Here is a 24,869-nt window from a genome sequence, read left to right on the forward strand (position 1 = left end):
TCCTCGGTAAGGAGTTTAAACAACCATTTACCTAGTAAAGCAGAGTTTTTGATCTGAAGATCATGTACTCCAAGCCACCCTTGGTCTTTGGGTCAACAAACTATGCTCCATTTAATCAGTCGATATTTCTTTTTCTCACTAACCCCTTACCAAAAGAATCTCGATCGATAATAATCGTGTTTTTGTAGGAATCCTTTTGGTAAAAGAAATAAAGATATCATATACAGTACCATGTTTGCCAATACCGAATTAATGGGTACCAATCTTCTTCATAGGGACAGTAATTTACCTTTCCAACTGCTAAGACGTTTTTTTAGTTTTTTTTCAACTATTTTTCATTCAGCATTTGTAAATCTCCGATAATAAATTGGAATCCCTAAATAATGAATAGAAAACTGGCCTTGTCCACGACCAAACAACTCTGCGTAAAGAGTTGCTTCATCCTGGGCATCGCTGAAACAAAAGAATTCGTTCTTATGGAAATTAACTTTTAAACCCAAAAGTTGCTCGAAGGCCGCGAAAAATAATTTTAGGTTGCGAGCTTTTTCAAACCTAAGTCTTAAAGGATGAAAAGTAGCACGCAGTATGTTAGTTGCATGGAGTTTTACAAACTAGCATCATTACTTGTACTCCACAAATTGGTGCTCAACGGTTCATTCGCTACAAACGGACAATTGTTACCACTAATTTACTGATGGATCAGTGCCAATTCTAGCTCGGAGCACAAGCTCTGGACAGCAAAACAAACCAAACGAAAAGCAAAGTAGAATCTGTCTGTTCCTCGCAGCTCGCGTGAGCACTTCAAATTTCACTCAAATCTGGTCTCTCGACCGTATATTTACCAAGGAATCGATCAACCAAAGAACAAACTATATGTATGTCCAACTAACTTGAGTACACTGTCGCTGTATATGTATGTATAATAGCTCCGAACACGTCTTCAGTTCAGGTGTTGCCTAGCTCTGTAGCGCGCTGTCGACGACGGCCCGGAAATGCCCCGCGTCGCAGGGAATCCGGAGCACGCCCGGCTGGCCGTACCCGTACTGTTGCGCCGCCATGTCCAGCAGCTCCGCGATGCAGGGGTGCGTGAGCAGCCTCACCGGCACCATCACGCGCTCCCCGCAGCCGGTGACCATGGGGACATGCCCCCTCGGGACCTTCTCGCGCTCGTCGCTGTAGCGCGGCGAGGCGCCGGGCGACGACTCGCCGCCGCTCTTCTTCCTCCATGCCATGGCGATTACTAAGGATTGGTTAGACTGCGTGATCGCCTCGAGGTTGGAGCACCTGGAGCTTCGGTGAGAGATCGGTTCTTGTGGTTGGAGCTGAGGAGAAACGAACAAAGAGAGGTGGGTATATATATGGGAAACAATCAAACAAGACGGGCCCATGCAATCGTCGAGTAGTTCTTCGGTCAACATCCTGTCGTGGATAGTCTTGGCCTATACATACCTCGATCCTTCGTGGATCATGGGAGTTTATTGCACTCGGATGGCTTCTTTGAACCACACTTCTGTAGCGAGATTGGGATGTAGGTGGCGCCTGGTCGTGTGTAAAAGTCCAAAATCTTGGGCCAATCATCCTTGTGGATGAAGATCGTGGAGAAGTCACGTATTACTATAACACCGTTCAAATATTTCATAGTCGATTGATACGGGCAAAAATAAGCGGATCTATATATACACTAAAAATGAGAACCAACCCGTGGTTGGATGGTTAGGAGGCGATAGACTCCTGCACTCACCGTAGTTCAAATCCCAGATTTGACACTTTGATGTCTCATAAAGGCGGAATATCACTACGGGAGAGACGGCATGTGCCGACGGCCAGCCGATGTGCCGACGGCCAAATGTCGGGGCCGTCGGCACAGAGGCCCTGGTCGACCGGCGACGGAGCTGACCGTCGGCACAGGCCGGCCGTCGGCACATCGCCGGCTACACCGACGGTCACCGTCGGCGCAAATCGGACCGTCGCCACAGAAAGGTGGCGACCGAAGGTCACCGTCGGCACGACCACGGCCGTCGGTACACGCGCGGACGGGCGGGCCCAGCCGTTAGGCCGTCACGGCGCCGTCTACGAGTGTGCCGACGGTAGCCCACGGCGCAACGGCGGCCGTCGGCACGGGACCGAAAACCGGGTCCCCCTTCTTCGTGCCGACGGTCACCCACGGCACAAACAAGGCCGTCGGCACAGCCTTTTTTTTTTGTTTTTCCATTTTTTTTTGCACCAAAGAGATAATTATTAATCCCAATCATTTTTTTTTGTTTATTTATTTCTCACTCGCTATTTTGGCGAACCCCTTTGCGGGAAACCTATATATATGTATAAGGGCGGTATAGAACCCCTTCGCCGTAAATCGAACCTCGGAGGGGGTGAATGGCCCACACACGATACAAAATACTTAAGACCCACACACGATACAAAGTACTTAAATAACTAATCTCACACACATACCAAAGCGCTTACGTAACTAGACCCACACACGAACCGAAACAGTACAAAGAACTACACCCACACAGAGGAAGCAAAACACTTAAAGAAACTACACCCACACACATGAACCAAAACACTTAAAGAACTAGACCCACACACAAACCAAAGCATTTAAAGAACACTGGGTCGACACATGACCCGCTAGACACACGGACTCGACACCACCATAGTTTCTACATTGTACTAGCACATGATGACACGCTCCATCTTTGTAGTGGATCCGGTGTATGTACCATGGTCTTGTATGCTATATTTGTGCTATTTGTGAGATTTGATGCTATATTTGTGAGATTTGGTGCTATACGGTGATATCTTTGTGCTATATGGTGCTATATATGTTACTGCATATTCAATCCTATAATATGTGCATTTTGTGCGATTTTTCTGAGCAAATGAGGCCAAATTGGCAAAAAACAGAAAAAAACTGGGCCGGCTGTGCCGACGGTGTCACCGTCGGCACAGGCCTATAGCTGCGCCAAATGGCGGGGCCGTGCCGACGGTGACACCGTCGGCACAGCCCGGCCCGGCTTCGCGCGGTTTTTCCGGTTTGAACAGCCACCGTTTTGCCGCCGCTCGGGGAAAAAAGGGAAACTATGCCGACGGTTACACCGTCGGCACAGCCGGGGACGTTGACGGCGCCGGCGTGACGGCTGGGTGGCTCCGCCGACGATGGGGCGGCCGACGGCCACCGTCCGGCCTGTCGGCGTACGACTGTGCCGACGGTGACTTGCTGTGCCGACGGTGCGCTCGCAGACCCCGACGCCTACTGTGCCGACGGGGAGACGCCGACGGTGACCGTCGGCAGAGACTGTGCCGACGGTGAACGTTGTTGTGCCGACGGTGCGGGGCCGTCGGTGTAGCTGTTCGTCCCCGTAGTGTCACTACTAGGAAAAGCCTTATTGCCGGCGCACCAAAAACGGCTATTGCCGGCGCACCACGAGCCCGCCGGTGGGAACGCGCCGGTGGTAATGAGTTACCGCCGGCGCACCAGCCAGTGCGCGCCGGCCAGTAAGATGAATTATCCCCGGCGAACCAGGCCTGGTGCGCCGGCGGTATGTTTTTTCGAAATTCAAAAAAAAAAAGCCAGATCTAGATCTAGATCTAGATCTGGATCTAGCTCGGGTTCATCTAGCTCGGGTTCATCTAGCTCGGGTTCATCTAGCTCGGGACCTTAAAAACAGTGGCCGTGCGTTGCCGTGTCGTCGTTGCCGCACCGGTGTAGGAGGAAGAGAATGAGGCCGGAGGTGGTAGTTTAGGAGGAGGAGGAGGAGGCCGGAGGTGGTGGTGGTTTAGGAAGAGGAGGAGGAGGAGGAGGAGAAGATGGCCGGAGGTGAAGGTGGTGGAAGAGGAGAAGGAGAAGACGGAGATGGAGGTAGAGTCCCGAGGTGGAGGAGGTTACCGGAGGAGGAGGAGTTCACCGGAGTAGGTGGAGGTCACCGGAGTAGGAGGAGGTCACCGGAGTAGTAGTCGTCTTCGGAGGCCGTCGGCGTGAGTATTGCAAGGAGAAGAGTAGGAGGGAAAGAGAAGAAGGGGAAGAAGTGAGGAAGGAGAAAGAGGGATGAGGGCCGGCTTGACTATATAGTGTGGGTTATCGCCGGCGCACCAAGTAGGGTGGTGCGCCGGGGTTATTTTTTTTCTTTTTTTCTCCCAAATCTTAAATCTGAAAAAAGTCCTGTTTCTGTTTTGAATTTGACGAATCCATTTTTTCTCCAAACGGCCGTAGGCCGTTGAATTCGAATAGGAAATTTCGCGTAGATCGAATTTGATATAAAAAAGTTTTTCATCCGAGGTCGTATGCAACCGTAAATCCCGTTTTACCGAAACATGACGCCATTTTGCATAATATATCAAAATTCATTTTTTTCAATTTTCACTAAACCTAGATGACATATTACATGGGCATTTCAAAGGATTTAATTTTTTGAATTTTTTATCATTTTCTTTTATTTTTTTCAAAACTGAAAAGGCGGTCCACGGGGGGGGGGGGGGGTGTAGAGGGAAAATTATGGCTGTCCTTACCGCCGGCGCACCATTATACTCCAGCGCCGGCAATAAGAAACTTACCACCGGCGCAACAACATGGTGGTGCGCCGGCAGTAAGGGGCTCGATTTTTCCGGCCTGGTCTGGTCCTCTTTGAAATTTATCGCCGGCGCATCTTTTTGCTTGTGCGCCGGCAGTAAGCCTCCATCACCGGCGCGGCTCTTATTTGGTGCGCCGGCAACATGTTCCACCGGCGCACGTCCAAGGTGGTGCGCCGGCACCACTTGCCTCCACCTATAGGCCTTTTCCTAGTAGTGTGTATTCTTCAGTGGGAGGCGACGTTCCCGTCGACAGCGAGGCGCCTGTGGTGACTTCGTCAATCTCAAGACCCGCCGGATCAGTTATTCAACGCAGTCTCTTGGAGGTGATCATAGGAGTAGGGTGTGCGTGTGTGTGTTCATAGGGGTGAGTGTGTACGCGTATGTATGAGCATCTTTGATTGTACTGTGTTTCGCAAAAAAAAATATATATATATATATATACACTAAAAATAGACTACATACACACACAAAAATAGAATCTACAAAGAAATAAAAGGCCTTACATTAGTGAACAAAGATAGCAGCGTCTTAGGTCAGTGTTCTTTGACTCATCGTGGATTAGTAGCGGAGGCAACACCATGGTGAGGCACCGTTGCAAAGAACTAGCAGTGGTCGACTAGAGCGGCGTTAATTTTGTAACGGTTTTGCTATGTCTCAGTCAACTGAGATTTTCTTATGTCTAAGTCACTTGCAAAAAACTGCTTGAGTTGCATTTTTCTGTTAAAAAAGTGCAATTGCATTTTTCTGCCAGAAATGTGCAACTGGTCCGAGTTGCACTTTTCTTTGAACTGTAGTTGCACTTTTCTGAGTTGACTGAGATTTAAGAAACTCTCAAATCTCAGTCAACTGAGACATAGACACACCCATTTTGTAAACCGAGCACATATTATTCTTAAAATTATAGATATGGCATTTTCAAAGTTTTAAAAGTTCTTTAAAAAACCCAAACGTAGTTCTGCTAAGGTCAATATCAAATAGACAAGCTTATAGTAAAAACGGAAGGACAGAAATCGCACTGACATATTTGTTCCCGGCGCAACTTTGCATGATGGCATGCATTTGAGGGTTAAAATGAAAACTAAACATCATATTTTGTTTAACACGATCTTCAACACTAAGCACAATGTTCATATATGTAGTTACAAAAGGTCGTTCTCAAAGTTATCCGATGACTCATAGCGTTCTTGCCCTAAAACTACCCATGTGGCAAAATTGTTATAAAATGGGGCGAATTTCACTTTTTACTTCATAGTTAAGCATTCTAACATAAATTATCACATTCAGTAAAAACTCTAAAATATACCTAATCTTATAAACTTTAAACATAACTTTACACCACTTTAGCATTCTAAATGTTTTGTTAGATAGGACCGTCATGTTATTAAGTAGATCTGGCGTGCCAAAATATGTAAAGACCTTAATGCGTTGTCGACGATCATGTCTACCCTTCTCGTCACCGTCTTTTCCATTATATGGTGTCCCAATACTTTTTAGTCTCTATCATGACCTCACATCTTGCCCAACAGACATGCATCGGAAAAAGATGGTTTAAAGTTTCTAAAATGTATAATTTAGATATTACTTTTAGATAGGATAATTTAGTACCACGGATGCATAACTATGCGTAAAAGGTGAAATTTGGTCTATAAAGTAATTTGGTAACTTATAATTTACTCTCTCTCTCTCTCTCTAAGCCGAAATATAGTGGGTATTAGTTTTGTTTCGAACTCAAAGCGTGTAAACGTTGACCAAGTTTACAGAAAAATATCAACATCTAGAATATCTAATCAATGCCGCTAGATTTTAGCATCGTATAAATTTAATATTATAGAGATAGATAATATTTTTAATAAACTTGGTCAAAGTAAGTGTTGTTTGATTTTCGTGAAAAGCAATTCGCACTATATTATATTATAGCAAGACGGAGCACTGTTTATAATTGATAAGGGCATGCACAATGTTGATAAAACCGTCTTATCTTAACCCCGCCACGTAATCTAGATGTAACAACAAAACTTGATATACAATAGTTCTTTTTTAATCTTATCTCTAGTAATGAGACATTCTAAATATGTGGTGAGAGATTGGTGCTAAGAAATCATATCAGCTAAGAAAATCAAAATATGCTCCGTGGTCTTAACTATGAGTTTAATTAGGACCAGCGGCATACGGCCAAAGGATGGAGCATCAACTGTTAACGAACAGAAGAGAATGAATAGACTGCGAATCGCCGAAAACAAAGCGCCTTCCAATTAGGACCCCTATCCTAAACTCAACTTTCTGAAGAGTCGGGTCTGCTGATCGAACAGTTCAAATAGCGAAAGTGACCGAGACCGAGTTATGCATTCTGACCACTCCTTATGCCGCCGTGTTTCCCTCGGCCGCACGTGCGCATGTGACCAACTTGCAAACAAAAATGCGATACACAGTGTTCTTGCTCCGTTTTCCGCTCTTTTTCAAGGGTTCAATGCGATATGATGTGTTTTTCTTCTTTCACGGGTTCAATGCGATGTGATAGTATTTGTAGTTAGCGGTTAAGACCCGCAGTACTTTGAAAATTGAGCAGCAGAGGCACGTGCATCAGTTGAAGCTCCGTTTGTCACGCGAAACGTGTTTTTTATGCGGTTTCTAAATCTGCCATTTTCTGTTGAAGATTTCTGAATTCTGTCACGGGGAATAAATACCATGACATCATCAGGAAGCGTTGTTGGGGTATCGAATGTTGTCACCGTATTTCTAAATGGAAATGTTGTCGTTCTGTAGTAATGGGCCAGGAGTAGAAGCTCCAAGCCTTGACCCATAATTGAGATTGGTCGCCTCCCATCGTATGAAATGATGGGCCAACACATTTTTACTCCCTTCGCAAGCCCAGGACATTCAGTTATAGAAAACAAACTAATTCCCTTCGGCTGTAAGTTGTAACTAGAATACTAGATGTCTATACGCTGTCGAAAAACTCCACATATATACAGTCAGTCAAGACTTAATCCCCTCGATAACCCGAATTTTGATGGTTCAGAAAATATGATTTACCTAAAGGAGAGAAAGCCGACCTTAAACCCCATATAGGATTCCGTCCCCTCGTCGATGACACAGCCGGTGGCCCTGGGTCTCTGGTGGCACGGCGGACCATGAACACTCGCCAGCTGGAGGGTTCATGCTCGTTGTTTAAATTTTTTTCAGCGACTTCTTCGAGATGGTGAGGCAACCGCTACATCTTGAAATCACAATAATGTCCTCTCTGCCCTATCTTTGCTCCGGTGGAGTGGCTAGCACTGGCGCAAAGTTGTGTGTCACGCGGATCTCCTGGGATCCAGTAGGTTTTCCTATTCGTTGTCGTGGTTTTAGGTCACACTCTTTCGGTCTACATGCCTCATCTTTGGCGAGGTCGCTCCTCCGATGCACTGGTTCTTTGGACCTTGTCATGTCCGCTTCTCATTTTATATACTACAACATGTTATACTACGACAAGCAGGGATGGAGCTAGGGGGTGCTAGCTGGGGCCATGGCCCCCCTATGCTGGAAATTTTACTGAAAGATCCCCTAAAATATATGTGAAGATTTGACGGCAAATATCCAAAGATTTAGGGATCAATTCACATATATTATTGACGACACCTTCGGCTCGTGCCTATAATAGTGACATTTTGAAGATTGTGTGGTGAACAGACGAAAGATCCGGTTTTGGCTCCCCGTCGCATTCCCGCGTGGCTTCATGGTCGATGTTGCAGATGCCTTCTTGTTGGTCACCGCATCGCGAATTGCAGGGATCCCTTCAGGTGCTCTCGCTGCCTCAAGAATGGTCATCGGGCTCGTGAGTGTCGCAATGTTTGGCGCCCGCTCAACTGGCTGTCAGGCCCCAATGCACCAAACTTGCCACAAGCTAGTCGCCACCAAGCATCGCGTGCCTCTAGCTCCATGTCATGCCAAGTGGGAAACTGCTCGCAAAGCTAGTCGCCACCAAGCATCGCGTGCCTCTAGCTCCATGTCATGCCAAGTGAGAAACTCCTCGGTGTTGCGAGAAGTTCAAGGTCAACGCCACTTTGGACTCTCTCTCTTTCAGTTCCAGGCTGCCTTGATGCGCATGGAGCTCCTTCAACTGGTTGACGATCGTGTGGAGGAGGCATCTCGCCTTCTTCGTGAAGAGGTGGTAGCTCTCAAGCTGTTGTCGGCGTGTGTTGGTGTTTCTTTGAAGACATCTGAGACATGTCATTTTGATGGTTTGGGGCTCGCCAAAGCGCAGGCTTCGGTCGCGCTTGAATCCTCTTAGCAGATGTCGTTGGTGGTTGATGTTGTTGAGGAAGAGCATCTCTACGGTTGTTTCTCTCCTAGTGGCCGTCGTCGTTGCGTGGTGTGTTGGTTGTCTCTGAGCGCGAGAGCATGAACATGATCATGGTTGAGGTGCTTGACCTTGAGAAGAGTGGTGTTGTCGACGCGTCAGTCTCTCGCTCTCCTGAGTCCGGCATGCATGCGGTTCCTATAGGTGATGGGGTTGCTAAGTCAAGGGTGTTGGCACCTGCGCCCGGAGCTTTCGTTGCCAGGGAGTTTTTTTTGTTTTTCTTGCCACATTAGCTGCTGCCTACTCTTGGTGTGATAGCCCAAGATCAACCTTTGGGAAGGATAAATCTATCGAGTGTAGAAGCAAGAAGAGGGGTGCTACAACAAAGGCATCTGCAGTTGCTTGATGGTTGCCCCTTTGCCTTGGCATTTCTTTGTTGGCGCGGTATAGGTGTGTCGTGCCTGGATTGTTCGTTCGTGTGGCTCTGTAGCTCCATGTTGGCACGAGTGAGTGTGACCTTGTTGTTCGGGTGTGTCAGGCTTGGCTATTGGTGAGTGTGGCCCTGTTGTTCGGTCGTTCGGGTCTTGTGTCAGGCTTGGCTGTTGGTGAGTGTGGTGATTGGTGTTCGGATGGGCTTGGTTCTATTGTTGTAGGTTTTCGTTCAGTTTCTCCTAAAAGCTGATCGCCTTCTTAATTAATGGATGAGGCAAAGTTTTTGTTTTTGTTAAAAAAAAAGTTAGAACGGTCGAACGACAGGGTAAGAATTATGCCGGCATTAAGACACAAGCTCCATATGGCTTGTGCCGATCAAAGACGCGAAAGTACAAATTAGGCATTATTATATGCTTTTAAACTTACAAAAGGTTTTACATTGAAAATGAGTGTCCACACTTCATCGTGTTAGAATGAAGGCGCATGTTGTACATTTTCCTATACAATTTCTTCATAGTGTGTCCGTATGAAGATGGAAGCTACACGTGACGCACACGAGGCGATATAATAAAAGTACAGTACAAAAAAAGGTTTATACAGTTTAGAGCTAGCCACCAGTCAGCGACCGTCCGCACGACGGCCCACGATCAGGACTATTATTGACCAGGATGCCCCCACTTGTAAGGTGGGTGGTCTAAACACCGACCACCGGCCAGACATAGCTCGCTGGGTGTGACGTGGCCGGCTAAGCTCTCCACTGTATGCTCTCACCATATGAGCGTGGTGACACAGCTCGCCAGTGATGGGTAATTAAGCTGCTGACGGTGGCCCTGTGGCAGCGATGTGGGACTATTACTTTCGTATCCGTTTCTTTTGGGCCGCGAGAAACTACGATGGGCTCGGCCAGGTGTGCATGGGCCAGGAAGCCCACTGTAATCGCTGGGTCCCCCACGTCGCCCACTGCCAGACTCGTCCCTCTCGCGGCTCGCCACACGCCGCCGGGTTCCTCCACGCCGGCGACGGCGATGGCGACTCCCGCCCCTGGATCCTGGGGATGGGCATGCGGGGACGGAGAAGGTACGCGGCGTGATCCGGCGGCTCGTACGGCGGAAGATCGACTTTGGGAGCCTCGAGATCTTGCACCGGTTGATCGTGACGAACGAGGCCTTGTTGCTAGCCATGTCTGTTAACGGCAATGTACGATGAACTACTAGCACATGCTCGCAGTCCCGCGAAAATATTTCATGTTTCCCTCCGGGTTGCATGGATGATTTGATCGGGACTGGGACGGTCGACCAACCTGGAAACATGTAGCTAGCCTTGCCCAGCTAGTTTGCTACTACTGCCAGAAGATCCAAAATTCCAAATGGTGCGGTTTGGAGACTAGAGAGTCTTCTCTTTTTTTCTTTTTCGAAGGCGTACCATATCTTTATAGAAGGCAGAATTTTAGTACAAGACGACTACAACACGCTGCGAACAACGAGTGCAGAACGAACTCCACACTGGCTAATCCGAAGACCAGCCAACACCAAAGTTACAACTACAACACAAAGAGCCTATCTAAGGATGATCCTCCAAGCCACGTCTCGCTCCACACCGGATACCTCGGAGATCAACACCTGCAAGAGAACTCTCCTTTGTTGACGCACCATCAAAGGAGAAGATGGTGGGACTAGGTCGGCCTCCAAAAAAGGCGTCGTCTTGGACTCCCCGACGACGTCGTACATAGCGCCCCGGAAGATCAACCTTGGACAGTGACGACACCGGAGGAACGCAAAGAGAATCAACAAGCCGTGTCTCCAACCGCAAGGCTCCCAACAGAGGAACGGCATCGAAATGCCGCCAATGCGTCGGTTCCACGAACCTAGGCTTTCGCCCGGAGATAGCACCAAACCCATGCAGGAGCAGGGAAGTGTCGGCATACCTCAGCGGCGCCTCCAAGGAGGGAAACGACGCCCACGGGCGCCATCGCCGCCGGCACCGGCAAAGCGGGCTAGACTTTCGTCCGATGCCGCACACCGCCCACGCTGCCCGCCGGATTGGGGCCGCTGATCTTGTTGTCCACACCGCCGCCGCCACGACCCTCTGTCATCGTAGCCTCGCCATGGTGCTCCACCAGCTCCCGGCATGGCCAAGGAGGGCAGGCTCCGAGCTCCACCACCAGCCAGACTGGAGAGCCTTCTCAATCGGTCGATTCAATGAGTCCTGACGGCCCTCGACCGGACGGTAAAGTACCACAACAACAGCTACTGGTAGTTGTTAATGGTTCACACGTCAATATCCATCAGGGGCTGAAGTCAGCAGAGGTACACCAACTTGTTGCTACCTCATCACGACAAACAGGTGTGCGACCCTTGGACGAACTAGAGATCGGGACCAATGCTAGAGTCGACCCACCCGGCAGAAAGCGACGCGGTCACCTCTCGCCAATTGTTCTCTAGGCGGAGGCAAGCAAGACGTTTTGTCGGTGTTGCGTCTTTTCCATGCGTTGCAACCGTTAATGCACAACCCTCCCTCTCACCATTACTCCTCCTCTTCTCGCCTCCGTTTCCCGCGGCGTCTGAGGCTATAAAAGTCCAGCCACCGCGCGATAAACCTCACATTTGCCTCCGTCACTCACATGTGCCTTCTAGCCACAATGCAGTGCCGCCTCATAACCACCTACTTGATGCTGGACCGCACGACATCGGCCAAACCTATGTTGTCGTAGCCTAAGCCTTTTTTCCTTCAGGCGACGACTCCGGTGAGTTCTCCGACTACAACGAGGCGTTCATGGCGGGTGTCGAGCACGAGACGACAGAAGAGCAAGCGCAACGGGATGACAAGCTGAAGCCGGCGGACACGGAGCAGGCGGCTATCCTTGCATTGTTCAAGACGACGCGACGGTAGAGAGACGCCGCCCGTAACCTATCGTTATTCATCATGCTAAGAAAAGGAAAAAATAATTACATACACATATCGGTATGCATCATGCTGTTAGAACATACCATAGGTCTCGAGGATGGCAAACTTGTTTATCTGGGTGGATCACGATCATAGTTCACGCACATGAAAATTTTCATGCCGAACCAATCAGAAAAATCCTCCAACTGCTTCACCTTCACAAGATGCCCGCACCAACACCGCTCTACTCTCACCTCCGGGGTCAAGCTTGCATTCTTCACCTTCTTCGACATGAAATCCTGATCCAAGTAAGGCACACTCATGCTCATTGAAATATTTTGAGAACGGAAGAGAGAAGCGGTGAAGGAAAACTCCACCCTGGTGTGTTCATTTGCACCCGCGTAAGTGTATCTTATAGTATGAACGATACCAATACATAGTAGCAGAAAATTAGCAAATGTTGTCGGTGGTCTATTTACTGTATCAACACATTAATCATACACGAATCTGCTCTTTCGATGGTCTATTCCCTATAGAACTTTTAGTGCCAAAATAATTCGATGGGAATCTCTGACGCATTAATATCAGCGTGGCAGCAGCTGAATCAGCTACTTTTGCAGTGTAGGAATCAGGGCATGGCGCAGTTGTCGGAAAAGCGGGGCCTACCGCCAAGGGCCGCGGCGGCACTCTTCCACTTTGTCCTGCCGCCACTGGTTGGGGCGACATGGCCCACAAGAGCTCGACAGCGTCTAACGGGTTGGATGATAGCATGCCACCACGGACAGCGACGGTAAGCCCTGCCGCCACAAGCTAAGTCGCAACAATGCCACGTATCACCTGGAGGCCCTGCTGCCATGTCTAAGGTGATTTTTTTTTGTCAATTTCATTCGCAGGTAATCCTTTCTAGCAACCGGCTCGAAAGGGTGGTCCTTTGCGTAAAGAAATTCCTCCCCAGAAGCTGTGTTGGAGACTTGGAGTATCACTTGGGGGACGTGCGTGGAGTACGGATGGTCGGTGGCTCGATCATGTACGTCGGTTTTGGCCATCGCGGGTGATCCCACCTAAACCCTTCCAAGGATTAAACAAGACAAGTACGGACGTGCGTGCGGCCGGGTACCAAGTACACTACACACTTTTGCGCCCATCCATCGATCCGTGCACCAACCGCCCCACTCCCGCTCCACCCAAAAGCTTCAGTGCTATGGCACTTCATAATTTGAAGTTTGCAAGATCGATCTCAGGCGTTTGGTGCATTCTTAAACTGCAGGCACCAAAGTCCTCTACTGAAAAGAATGCATAGTTGAAGCATTCTTCGCACGTTGACTAGACGCCACTTAACTAGCTTTTGAGAGCTCACCTGATAGTTAAGTACGTCTGCATATCTTGAAGGAACCTTCCAATGACAGAACATGGACGGTTGCCAAAGATTATTTACATGTACACCTTTGTCCAAAGGAGCTTTAAGAGTAACACTTTAAGCTTTCGGACCAAAGACGCCCAATAGGGTTCACCGGTTCAACGTTTATTATCAACCTCTATCTGAGACTGGCCAAATGCCTCCCGAGCTACATGTAGCTTGTTTTTTAAAAAAATTGGAAAATACATTTTAAAGTTTTAAAAAAATTGGCACAAAAATTCTTGATGTAAATAATAGTGAAATCTACTGGTGTGCAAAAAAATCAGTCTGAAATTCATTGTATTTTAGCCTCAGCAAAAATAACAAATCTTGATATCATCATTGGTGTAGTAGTAATAAACAGTAACACTATAATCTTGATTTTGTCATTTTGTGAAATTTTATCATTTTTATTGAGGGCAAAATGCAACGTACTTCAATATGAAAATTTACACATTGATAAATTCCAACATTCTTTACGTCCATGTATTTTTTCAAATTTTTCTAGAACTATAAAATCAAAAAATTGTAGTTTTTGAGAAACAAAATAAACCGGGCTACATGTAGCCCGGTCTACAAGGGAGGTTTTCGCCTCTATATAGCTTATTATCCCGCACCAAGCATAAATATTTGACCAGACACAAGTATGACTTTGATCAATATAATAACTTGTTGTACCTGCAAAATCTGTTTATATTTAGACATGTTAATCTTTGTGTGACCGCGAGAATATTTTATGTCCCCTCTGCAATCTCAGTGCCACATGATTTGATCAAGACTAGGACGGTCGACCAACCTCTATCCCTTGAGGATATGTAGCCTTGCGCACCTAGTAGTTGCTACTAATTGCTAGATCAAAATGACGTGGTTTGGAGTTTGGACATCCTTCTCTACTGGTTGACATGCTCGTGTTATTCACATGTTAGAGGGCTGGATGGTTGTACTCAACCTTCCACGTTCGCACTTGTTGATCTTGCCATGGTGGTGCATGTTGCGTCGCAATATTGGATGTTGGGGCAGTGGCCTCGGAAGGAGGACTACGTGTGCGACTCTTTGGTGATGGATGTGGATGTGCTGATGGTCTTTCTTTTTGGCCATGTGGGTGTCGAGCAGCGGGCGATGGGGGCGTCGACAAGCACATCGTGCTACGTCATGACTCTCTTGGGGGCGTCGTTGTGGAGCTCCAATACATCTCGGTTTTGTTCCTCAGTTATTGGTGGCATGTCCAGTCTTGTTTTTTTTGTCTTCTTGTTGATCATATATCTTTGTAAGAGGCTATCTCTCATCAATTTATATCGGTTTGACCGTTTAGATTATTTGATATATTTATAAAGAGAGAAGACTAAAGCCTTTTTTTAGATAACCGCATATTTCATTCAACAAGAACAAGATTACAAGCATCGAAACACATAGAAATCATCAAGAGAAAATGGATTAGAAGCATGACCAGGAGGAGGCCGAAAACCCGCCAAAAAGGAACATAACTACGTGTAATCTGCCAACACTATTCACCACCTTCACCGGAGAAGAGTCTGCGCCACGCCGCAGTGGCTTTCAGAGCCGAAGTAGAGGCCCGCCAATGGCAGAGCCATTATCGTTGGGGCATGTCGATCGGGGATCCTCCCCACGCTCGTCAACTCACGGATATGCCGCTCCTCACCGGCGCCGTCGAGGGGACACACCAAATCCGTCGCCTTCAAACCACCACCCAGCTCCTCGAACACGCTCATGCCGAGCTCTCCTATCTATGCAGCTCCTCACGAACCCCACACTAGCGATGGACAGGACGCCAATGCGACGAGGTAGGGGTTGGAAGACAAAAATCCACGGATGCAGCTGTTGACCTCACCTCACAAACCACATCGAGGAATCCTAGGCTCCCAAATCCGCTAGATCCACGAGCAGACAAGGCCATCGGCCCTCCGACGCCGCCTCGGAGAGCACCATCGTGATGGGGATTGAACTGTGGCACCTTTATTCTCGCCGGCGTCGCCTCTGCCATCACAACGCTGCTGGCAGACACAACTACCCTACTATTCACATGCCTGACCTACAGATCCGCGCTCCCTCCACTCTCCTGCCGCCGGAGCGGCCGACGGAGAAGGAGGGGACCAAAGGTCTGGCTGGCATCAAAGCGTGGGCAACGGGGCTCCTCCCTTTTTGCCTCTGTCTAGTGTAGTAGACGATAGGAGGAAATGGAAAGCACGAGAAGACTAAAACCTTCTCGGAAGGATATATAGCCACAAAGTGGAATGCTCCTGTGATTGATCGCTGAGGCAGCTAAACCAATCAAGTACCAAAAGCAGCAGCTACTAGTTGTTAATGCTTATGCTTCACACGTCAATCCATCAGGACTTGAGGAGGCAAAGGTACACCAACTTGTTGCTACCTCACTACAACGAACAGTGCACGACCCTTGGACGAACAAGAGATCTGCCGGGGCCATGCTATTGCTAGCTTTGTGCTCGATCGACTACGATCTACCCACCCCGAAGAAAGCAACGCGATCAAGCAACAATGCTGCGAGTCCCAATCCCCAGAAACCTGTCCAGATGTACGTATCGCGCGGGTACTGGAGTACCACTTCCAGGACGTGCGTCCCAGTACGGATTATGGACGGTGTCTCGCTCACGTACGTGGTTCGTGGCCGTCGCGGGGGATCCCATCCCACCTAAACCATGGATTGAACAAGAGACAGGTACGGACGTTCGTGCGTGCGGCCGGGTACTACAAAGTGTACGTACTCCTACACACTTTTGCGTCCATCGATCTGTCCGTGCGCCGACCGGCCCACTCGATCCACTACCACTCCGCCCAAGGGCCAGATCAACCGGATCCATCGGTGCTCTGGCACTACATAATTAAAGGTTTGTTATATCGATCTCTCGATGCATGCTTGCTTGCATTTGGTACATTCTTAAGCAGATATTCTTCGCACGTTGAGTAGACGCCACTTAATTAGCTTCTGAGAGAGAGCACCTGATAATGAAGTCTGCATATCTCAAGGGAACTTTCCAATGACAGGACATGGACGGCTGACAGAGATTATTTACTAGTAGAAGTACACCTTTGTGCAAAGGAGTTTAAACTTTAAACGCTTCTGGTGCGCAACAGTAGCACTTTAAGCTTTCGGACCGAAGACACAACATTTACATGTTGCAAATTAAGCATATGTAGATGGTGGACATTAGGACATAGGACGACACAAACCAACTTATGGCTAGTTATCCCACGCTAGGCAGAAATATTTGACCAGACACACAACTGCCATTTGACCAATACATTAATTAATTAACTTGTCGCACCTTTAAAAGCTGCTTATATTTCGAAATATCAATGCACAACTAAGAGAAGACTACATGCATGCTTCCTTCATCTATGGTTAACTAGTTTGGCCACACAATATTTTTTTGAGGAATATATACATGTCGTCCATCATGAGGATTCCCCTTTTCTGCGTCTATCACTTGCGTCAAACAGAGCGGTTCGTTCTTTAACCGCTAGCCAGTGTGCCGAAAAGAGTCGAGCACACACCACAAATTAGTGTGCATGTGGAAAATCCTGAATCAAAAAAAAGATCGGTTCACCGTCGGAACGGTAGCAAAGAAAGTCTTATTTCAGCCTGTCTCACAAGTCACAAATGACTTGCAGCAATCACAAACCACTGTACCGCTACCTAGCTAGTCTGGTGAACAAATTCAAAATAGTATGTCCAAACTGTTGATAGGTTCTTAATTTGATCAGCTTGAGAAGGAGACTTAATACCACTGACAATGTTTTACCAAGGTTAATCGTTTTTACCTTATTCATAATAAAGAAGATGAAATCTCCTAGTTAATTAGTGGGAAATCTGATAAAAACAGTTATAAACATCAAAACATGCATGTCCAAGAAAGGGCACTAAGCCACTACTCATATTCTGGACACTGATCACGAATATGCATGCATAATTGGTTTTGACTTATATTGTTTACCTTTGGGGGCGACTCACTCCTTGAGCACCAAGGTCGCCACGTCTGGCGACTCGGCCTCTGAGCCCTTCGACGATGTGGCCTTCTCGGCCTCAGTCGCCTTCTTCGCCGCCTCGGCCTCAGCGCCCTTCTTCGCCGCATTGGCCTCCGCAGCCTGCTTTGCGGCCTTGGCGTCAGCGGCCTTCTTCGCAGCCGCTGCCTCCGCCTGCGCCGCTGTCGCGTCACCGGAGACCTCGTCCACCACCCTCTTCACCCCGGCGGCCTCGTCCGCCACCTTCTTCACCTCGGCCGCCTCGTCGGCCGCCTTCTTCGCCTCGGCCGCCTTCGTCGTGGCCGCCCCGCGTGCGGGCGCGGACTTCTTAAAAACCTTCTGTTTGGCCCTGCAAGACACCATGGTCAGGCCGACTCCCACAATAACAAGCAAATCAGAGAGCGTGCGAAACTTACTTCACCGTCGGCAGCGTCTTCACACCCGGTTGGACTCGCTCCTCCGCCCTGAGCGCGGCCCCGAGTGGACGCTGAAGCCCCATTCCACCCTCCAAGATGGTCTGGCGCAGTCGCTTGGGCTGCGGCTCATCGGGTCGGCCAGCAGCCGCTCTCCCCTCCGGCGGGGAGGTCGTCTCTTCCTCCTCCGGGGATGTCTGCGAGGAGGATGCTGCCCCTCTCTTCGTGCCCCAGGCGCGGCCTGCAGCTTCATGGTTGGGCGCCTTGGAGTCCGACTCCGTGCGCTCGCCCTTGTCCTCCTCTTCCTCCTCGTCGGTCTCCTCGCCCTCGATCATCTCCGGAGGCTCCTTCTGTTGGAGATATGCCCAAGAGGAAATAATAAAAGTGTTCATTGTTATATCTTAGTGTTCATGATAAATATTTACATCCCATGATATAATTGTATTAACCGAAAACATTAATACTTGTGTGTTTTGTAAACATAAAGGAGTCCCTAGTAAGGTGGCTTGCCACTTAAAGCCAGAAACGAACATACAACCTTCAATTCTTGTATTACTCAAAAAAAAAACTGAACCAAAGTATACTGGATGCAAGGATGGCAATGGGCAAGCTATGGGCAGGGTAGAGCAATACCATACCCATACCCGTATTCCGATGGGTATAAACGGGCAGGGTATGGGTATACCTGCGGGTATAAAGCTATACTCGTGCCCTACCCATGACTTAACGGGTATGGTATGGGTACTACCCATGGGCATGAAAGTGTACCCATACCCTGCCAATGCGGGTACAATACCCACGGGTACCCGTACCCGTGGATAAAATTGTCATCCTTAATTGGATGGCATGGACCCATCATCCATCAGGTTAACGATTTATTCTCAGTCTAAATTCGGTTACGTTGCCAAGATGAGAGTCAAAGATACTGAAAGCAGTTGCTGAAACAGTTTATCCACAGTTACTTTTGTTAAGATGACAGTCAAAGATTTTATTAAGTAGCGTAGGTAAGCAGAACTATGACCAGCAAGCAGCATGGTAACAATGTCTGGATGACTTCTGATTGGCCAACATTTTACTGAATAGGCCAGAAACGAACATACAACCTTAAATTATGGTATTACTTAGAAAAAATTTAACAAAATGAACCATAATACATAAATTTTTTTTTGACTATTACACAAATATAAAGATACACAACTCTTGCCTATCTTGCACTGGCTATGGGAACAAGACTTGCAATGTAGGGAATTACATCGATGAACAACCAGTTTTGACGCACGCACTGTAACGAACTTTGACACACACACTTTACGGTGCATAACCCAGGCTCATCATACTTTAGGCCATCCAAGTGAGCCACATCCTCTGTTTTCTGACTTTGGAAATCATACTCAAAGACACGGTTCAGATCCACCAAAAGTACTCCACGGTGTGAAATCCCTATAGCGAGGGAGGGCTCAAGATTAAGAACACATCGGCGATACCATTGCGGGTTCACAGCATCACTTGTCATCCAGATCACTGTTCGCTTTGAAGAGTCAAATTGAGCTAGGCACAATTCACCTTCTAGCTCATTTAAGACAAACTTATCATGGTCAAGAGCAGGGCACGGGGGGTGCATAGTTAAGCTAAATACTTCATCTTTTAAGCAAAACCGAAGCAATCGGCTCTCTGGAGATTGTATGAGATCCGGCTCATCGAGGATCCAAAAAAGAGAGCCCTGGAAGAAGGTGGCAGTTTGCCAACCAATAATAGGGTATGGTGGATCTACAACAGTGTGTCTCCATGCGCTGCCGGTTTCACTGATTGTACAAATGTCCATTCCCATGCGGGTCTCATTCGGTGAATATTTAAAAAACCGGACAACCTTGTACTTGTTTGCGAACGAATCAAGACCAAAACCAACAATGGCGCGACATAGAGAGGATGGTTGTAGCAAGCTGCGGATGCTCTCAGGCAGTGTAAGAAGCTCCCTAGTGGAGGGGTTGAGGACGTACATTTTTGCGTCCGTGGGCACTAGCACAAGTCCATTGCAATGTCCAAGCATGTATACTTGCACCGAATCAAAGTCTCCTTCAAAGTTCAGTGTGTATACAAGACTTGCGCTGGCTTGACCCTTTTGCCACCTGTATAGACTGGTATCGCTTGATCCTTCTGTCAGATAATGAGGGGCGAGCAGGAAACATGGATGGCGTTGGTGGTTGGACACTGAGCGCTGGAGGTGCATGCTGATGAATGATCGGCTGGAGATGGTGGCGTGCCAGGTCCTGCACACTGACTTGAACCGTAGGAGAGATTTCACTGGGAGCCGAATCAGGATCTCGCACAAAAGGTCATCTGGGAGGGTTGGCCTGCGCAGCCTCTTAATATCTGGCATGAACCCCGGCTTATTCGCGGCAGTAAAGCTCCGCAGCACCCCACCAGTATTCGCCGTGGCGCTGCTGTTGGTGCTCCGCAGTGCCTTATTTGTGGTCTTCAGGTCCATAGTAGCGAGTACATGCACCAAAAAAACACGATGATGATGAACATAGGAAGAGATGTGCTGAAACGCGCTACTGCTTTGAGAAGATATAAGCGCGGAGATCCTAGATCGGTTCCGACTCGGTTTCTGGCTGGAACTATCCTTGTCCGACTCGAAAGCAACAAAAAGGTGAAATTTTTCGTCGGGTGAAATCCCAAATTCGACATGGATGCAGGGATAGACAGATCGATCAAAGTGAAGTAGATCTGACCGCGGGTGGTTAAAACTAGGAGATACAAAGCGAATCCTGTGTTTTGATGAGAGTAAGGATTGATGGAAGCAACTTACAGGAACACGGGAATTCATCTGCACCGTCGAGCGATGCGGTCTCCCGCGCCGCCGCTGGCGAACTAGGGCAGGAATCGCCAACAGGACCCGCCATTGCCTAAATCCAGGAGATGGCGGCCCGCACTTACGGCCTGATTCGGTCGCCGGCCGCCGCTTGGGCCCTCATTCGGTCGCCGGCCATGGCATCGCCTGCATGAAACGAAACAGGAGAAGAATTTGGGGACGGACGTACGTGACACAGTTTAGGGCATCTCCAACGCGCCGACCCATCCCGCTCGTGCGTCCGGATGCGTCCAAACGGATAAAAACGCGGCCCAACAAGGCCACGCACCGCAAATGCGGATGGCCGTCGACGTCTGGAACAACGCAAACCTGGCCCAGCGGATGGCACGCTGCGTCCGGCTCTGGATGCTCGCCTGCTCGTCTCCCTTGGGCCCACCTGTCGGTGACCGCGACGGCTTATTAAATGTGGACCGGAGAGATCTGGCCCTCCAGTCCACTCCCCACTCCACTGTCCACTCTCTTGATGCAACCGCCACCATGGTCCCGAAGCGACGGTTCGCTCCCGGAGCCAACGACGGGGAGGCCAGCAGCCGCCGTCCTCCGCCGGCGCTGCGGGCCGGAGGAAACCGCGGCGCTCTCCACATCGGAGAGGCCGCCCGCGGCAGCGCGGCACTGCCGCAACCGGCGCCGCTCCTGCTGCAGCCAAAACCGGAGTCCTCGGAAGAGGACCCCGACTTCCGCGCCGCTCTAATCATATCGGCGGCAGAGGGGGAAGCGAAGTGGCCGCAACTCCAAGCGGTCCTTCGCACCTCCGCGATGGAGGAGGAAGCCAGGCGGCGCGCAGAGGAGGGGAGGCGCCAGCAGGCCAGGCGCCTCGCCTGGCAGGAGAGGGAGCAGCGCCTCAGGGAGGAGGCACAGCTCCGGGCTGCTGCGGCGGAGCAGCGGGCGGCTCCGGACCCGCACTCCGCCTGGGAGGAGGCCCTGTGGTCTCCGTGGCCGGAGTCCCCGACGCGGTCGAGCCACAGCAGTGCCTCGCCGTCCGGGGACGTCGTCGACGCCGATGGCGACGACGCCCACAGGGACTAGGCGGCGCACCAGTGGTCACCTCGTCCTCTACCAAACCCTAGTAAAGAGTTTTTATATTTGTTTTAAATTTTAAAGCCCATATAGAGGGCTTCTTTTATTTATTTGCCCAAAATAGGGCTATGTACAAATTTGCCCAAAATAGGGCATATGTTTAATGCAATTTCGTTTAAATTTAAAATTATATTTTTTTATTTTTTCCACATTTGCGCTGCATCCGCGCGTTAGACATACCCGACCATCTCTACTACGGCGACCCAAAGCGGACCGCTTGGTCGCGTGGTGGGACAATATTTGGATGGCGATCCAGACTACCAAAGGGCAGGAAGCCGACCCAAACGACCCAAATGGTACTATGATGTTCGAAACGCATCCGCGCGCACCAGCGAACGAGCCACATCACTCCAGCGTGGCAACGAAAACAGACTAGAGTGGATGGTCCTGAACCGGTCGTACATCCATCATGCGGATTACGGAATGTAAGGGCATGTATAATGGTAAAGAAGGCATGTCTTCCCTTGTTCCGCCACATCACCTAGAGAAGACATTAGATATAAGTCATACAATGCATTATCTCTTACAGCCATCTCTATTAATTAATATGAATAATTAAATTTTGGTAGGAAATTTGTTGCTAAGAGAAAACATATGTGAGAAAATAGTCTTCCCTTATTTTCTAAGAGATGATCCCTTAGCTAATGGAAGACAACCTTCTCTCTCTTTATTCTCTCTCCTCCAACTAAGCAAAAATCTAATCGTGGCATCTGTAAGGGAAGGCTGACATCACCGTATTGTACGTGGCCTAAGCCCATATAGAATAGAACCATACAGACATGACATCGGTGGAAGATTCCATTACTCGTAAAAACCACTATCATTAGTTGATAACCACAGGCGCGGGCCGGACAGCCACCCGAGGTGATGGCCGGTGCAGGCGCGGACCGAACCCATGATCACCGGCTACGGAGGTACGACGACGGTGGTAATTCCCAGCCCCTGCATGCGCATGTTCCTGTGACTCCAAGTCAAAACTAAAAAAGGCCCAGGCGCCAACACCACCGTGCTCTGTCGGCCAACATCTCGATCGATCGGCCGGGCGGCGGGGCCTAGCTCAGCTACGCTAGTGCGGCGTCGCGCTCCCGGCGGTCGACACGTCCGCCGGGTACACCTGTTCCAGATTGGGAGATGATGATGGGTCGCGCCCGACCTGCCGTTGTTGTACCCTGGCTGACAGTTGCATGTCGGGAAACGAGTGGAGAGCAACGCAATGCAGGCCCAACCGGTACATGCGCGCCTCACTACTCTCCCGTACTACCTGCCTCGTCGAGTAGTACGTATGCATGGCCGGGTCAGGAACTTGTTTTGCTGATGATCCCCTTGACTATCTAGCACTGTTCGAAATACATGCAGAAATACCGTCTACTTTAAACTCTGAACTCCAAGTTTCAGGTTGGGCGAAACTAACCCCAAAGTTTAAATTCTTGTTGTTTGCACCCTAAAGTAGACCCTGGGGTCTGCCCTTTTTTTTCAATATATTCAGGTGGGAAATAACTTCCTCCCGGTGAAAATTGAAACAAAAAACTAGGAGCATGCAGCGTCATTGGCAGGTGGCCACTGAACCGAGCGGCGAGTGGCTCCAGTAGTAGATGGCCATGGAATCGAGTGGCGATGGCCCATGCAGTTGGTGGATTTGAGCTTGGCCACGGGATGAATAGACGGTCGGTGAAACTAATTATTTGGCCATGCTGGCACGGCTTCGGCGTCTACTAAATGACGACGGGAGTGTGGAATCAAGCTAGTAATGATCGTGGTCGACTGGAAACCTACAACCATCTTCTTTTTCTTCTGTGTTTTCGAGCACCGCTCGACGCATTCGTGCTTCCTCTGCGAGTTCAGTGTTTGGAATAAAACTTTCGTTTTACAAAGTTTCAAACGACCGAAGTTCGAGGTTCATTTCGTCAACCTCTGCGAGCTCAATGTTTGGAATAAAGCTTTTTTTCCTTCTGTAAAAGCACTAGCAGCTCAGGACTCCTTGGTAGCTGCCGCTGGTTGTGTACTGGGACGGTGGCACGCCGACGCTGCTGGACTCGACGCAAAGGAAAGCATTCCAAGGCGTTCAACGTGCAGTCTCCCACGTTAAAAAACAAAGAAAAGGTTAAGAAGACACCGAAAACTCGCAGGACTCCATGACCACCTGTCCACCAAACACAAAAGAAAATGGACGAGCAAGGACGACGGGATCGTACGCTTGTACCCTCCACTCCACCCGCCCCCGACAAATCCCACTGCAAAATGGGCCACCCTTGCGACCACCGACCGGCTCGCCGCGATATAAATAAGCGCGCCGGCCGCAGCCCTCTCCGTGTCCAGCTTCAGCCCGGCTAGCCAGCTCCTCTCCCTGCTCCACTTCACTAGCGCAGCCAGGTGGACGCAGGCGCTCCGGTGGCTCGCTCGCTTGCCAGATCGCAATGAGGCAGCTCATCCGGCGGCTCTCCCGCGTCGGCGACGACACCTCCTCGGCCCCGTCGTCCCCGGCGAAGCGGCGGGGCGGGAAGGCGGCGGTGCCGCCGCAGGGGCACGTGCCGGTCCACGTCGGGGACGGGAGCGACGCGGAGCGGTTCCTCGTGCGGGCCGAGCTGCTCGGCCGCCCGGCGCTCGCCGAGCTCCTGGGCCGCGCCGCGCAGGAGTACGGCTACGACCACCAGGGCCCGCTCCGGATCCCTTGCTCTCCCGCCGCCTTCCGCGCCGCGCTCGCCTCCGTCGCCGGCGACGGCGACGGCTGCTAGCTAGCCAGCGAATGGGCGAGAGGGCTCCGGGTTGCAGGAGCTCCATCCGCCCGAACCCAGCCCAGGCGCGGCCCGGTTTAGTTCTTGCACGGGCCTAGTGTGTGCATATCACCACCGCCTGGAAGATTAGCTTTGGGTTTCGCATTTCTTTTCTTTTTCCGGTTATCGTTCGGTGTAATGTACCACCTGAAACGGCTGTTTGGCTAGAAAA

At 49.6% G+C, this 24,869-nt stretch overlaps 3 protein-coding genes across 3 annotated transcripts; 1 reads left to right on the plus strand and 2 right to left on the minus strand.

The window, feature by feature from the left end:
• Window positions 1-721: 721 nt before the first annotated feature.
• LOC124700067 (auxin-responsive protein SAUR71-like) lies at window positions 722-1,232 on the minus strand. Its single transcript, XM_047232257.1, has one exon. It carries the CDS (start codon window positions 1,230-1,232, stop codon window positions 957-959), a length of 276 nt encoding a protein of 91 aa, XP_047088213.1. The 3' UTR covers window positions 722-956.
• Window positions 1,233-17,549: 16,317 nt separating this feature from the next.
• On the minus strand, window positions 17,550-20,830 carry LOC124697061. Its single transcript, XM_047229701.1, has 4 exons — window positions 20,787-20,830; window positions 19,230-20,450; window positions 17,981-18,327; window positions 17,550-17,913 (listed from the first exon to the last, which is right to left on the minus strand). The coding sequence occupies exons 1-4, from the start codon at window positions 20,802-20,804 to the stop codon at window positions 17,550-17,552; spliced, it is 1,950 nt and encodes a 649-aa protein (XP_047085657.1). The 5' UTR covers window positions 20,805-20,830.
• A 3,510-nt stretch (window positions 20,831-24,340) lies between these two features.
• On the plus strand, window positions 24,341-24,658 carry LOC124697062 (auxin-responsive protein SAUR71-like). Its single transcript, XM_047229702.1, has one exon. It carries the CDS (start codon window positions 24,341-24,343, stop codon window positions 24,656-24,658), a length of 318 nt encoding a protein of 105 aa, XP_047085658.1.
• The last annotated feature ends 211 nt before the right edge of the window (window positions 24,659-24,869 follow it).

This window comes from Lolium rigidum, chromosome 3 (assembly GCF_022539505.1).
Source record: "Lolium rigidum isolate FL_2022 chromosome 3, APGP_CSIRO_Lrig_0.1, whole genome shotgun sequence".
Classification (NCBI taxonomy): domain Eukaryota; kingdom Viridiplantae; phylum Streptophyta; class Magnoliopsida; order Poales; family Poaceae; genus Lolium; species Lolium rigidum.

What these genes read in the sequence shown, in the direction of transcription:
- LOC124700067 (XM_047232257.1), bottom strand. Translation starts at nt 1,232, where the DNA reads ATGGCATGGAGGAAGAAGAGCGGCGGCGAGTCGTCGCCCGGCGCCTCG.
- LOC124697061 (XM_047229701.1), bottom strand. An exon ending in AAAACTGGTTGTTCATCGAT is followed by an intron (nt 18,328 to 19,229) that starts GTAATTCCCTAC and finishes TATCTCCAACAG; the next exon opens with AAGGAGCCTCCGGAGATGAT. An exon ending in AAGACGCTGCCGACGGTGAA is followed by an intron (nt 17,914 to 17,980) that starts GTAAGTTTCGCA and finishes GGTGTCTTGCAG; the next exon opens with GGCCAAACAGAAGGTTTTTA.
- LOC124697062 (XM_047229702.1), top strand. Translation starts at nt 24,341, where the DNA reads ATGAGGCAGCTCATCCGGCGGCTCTCCCGCGTCGGCGACGACACCTCC.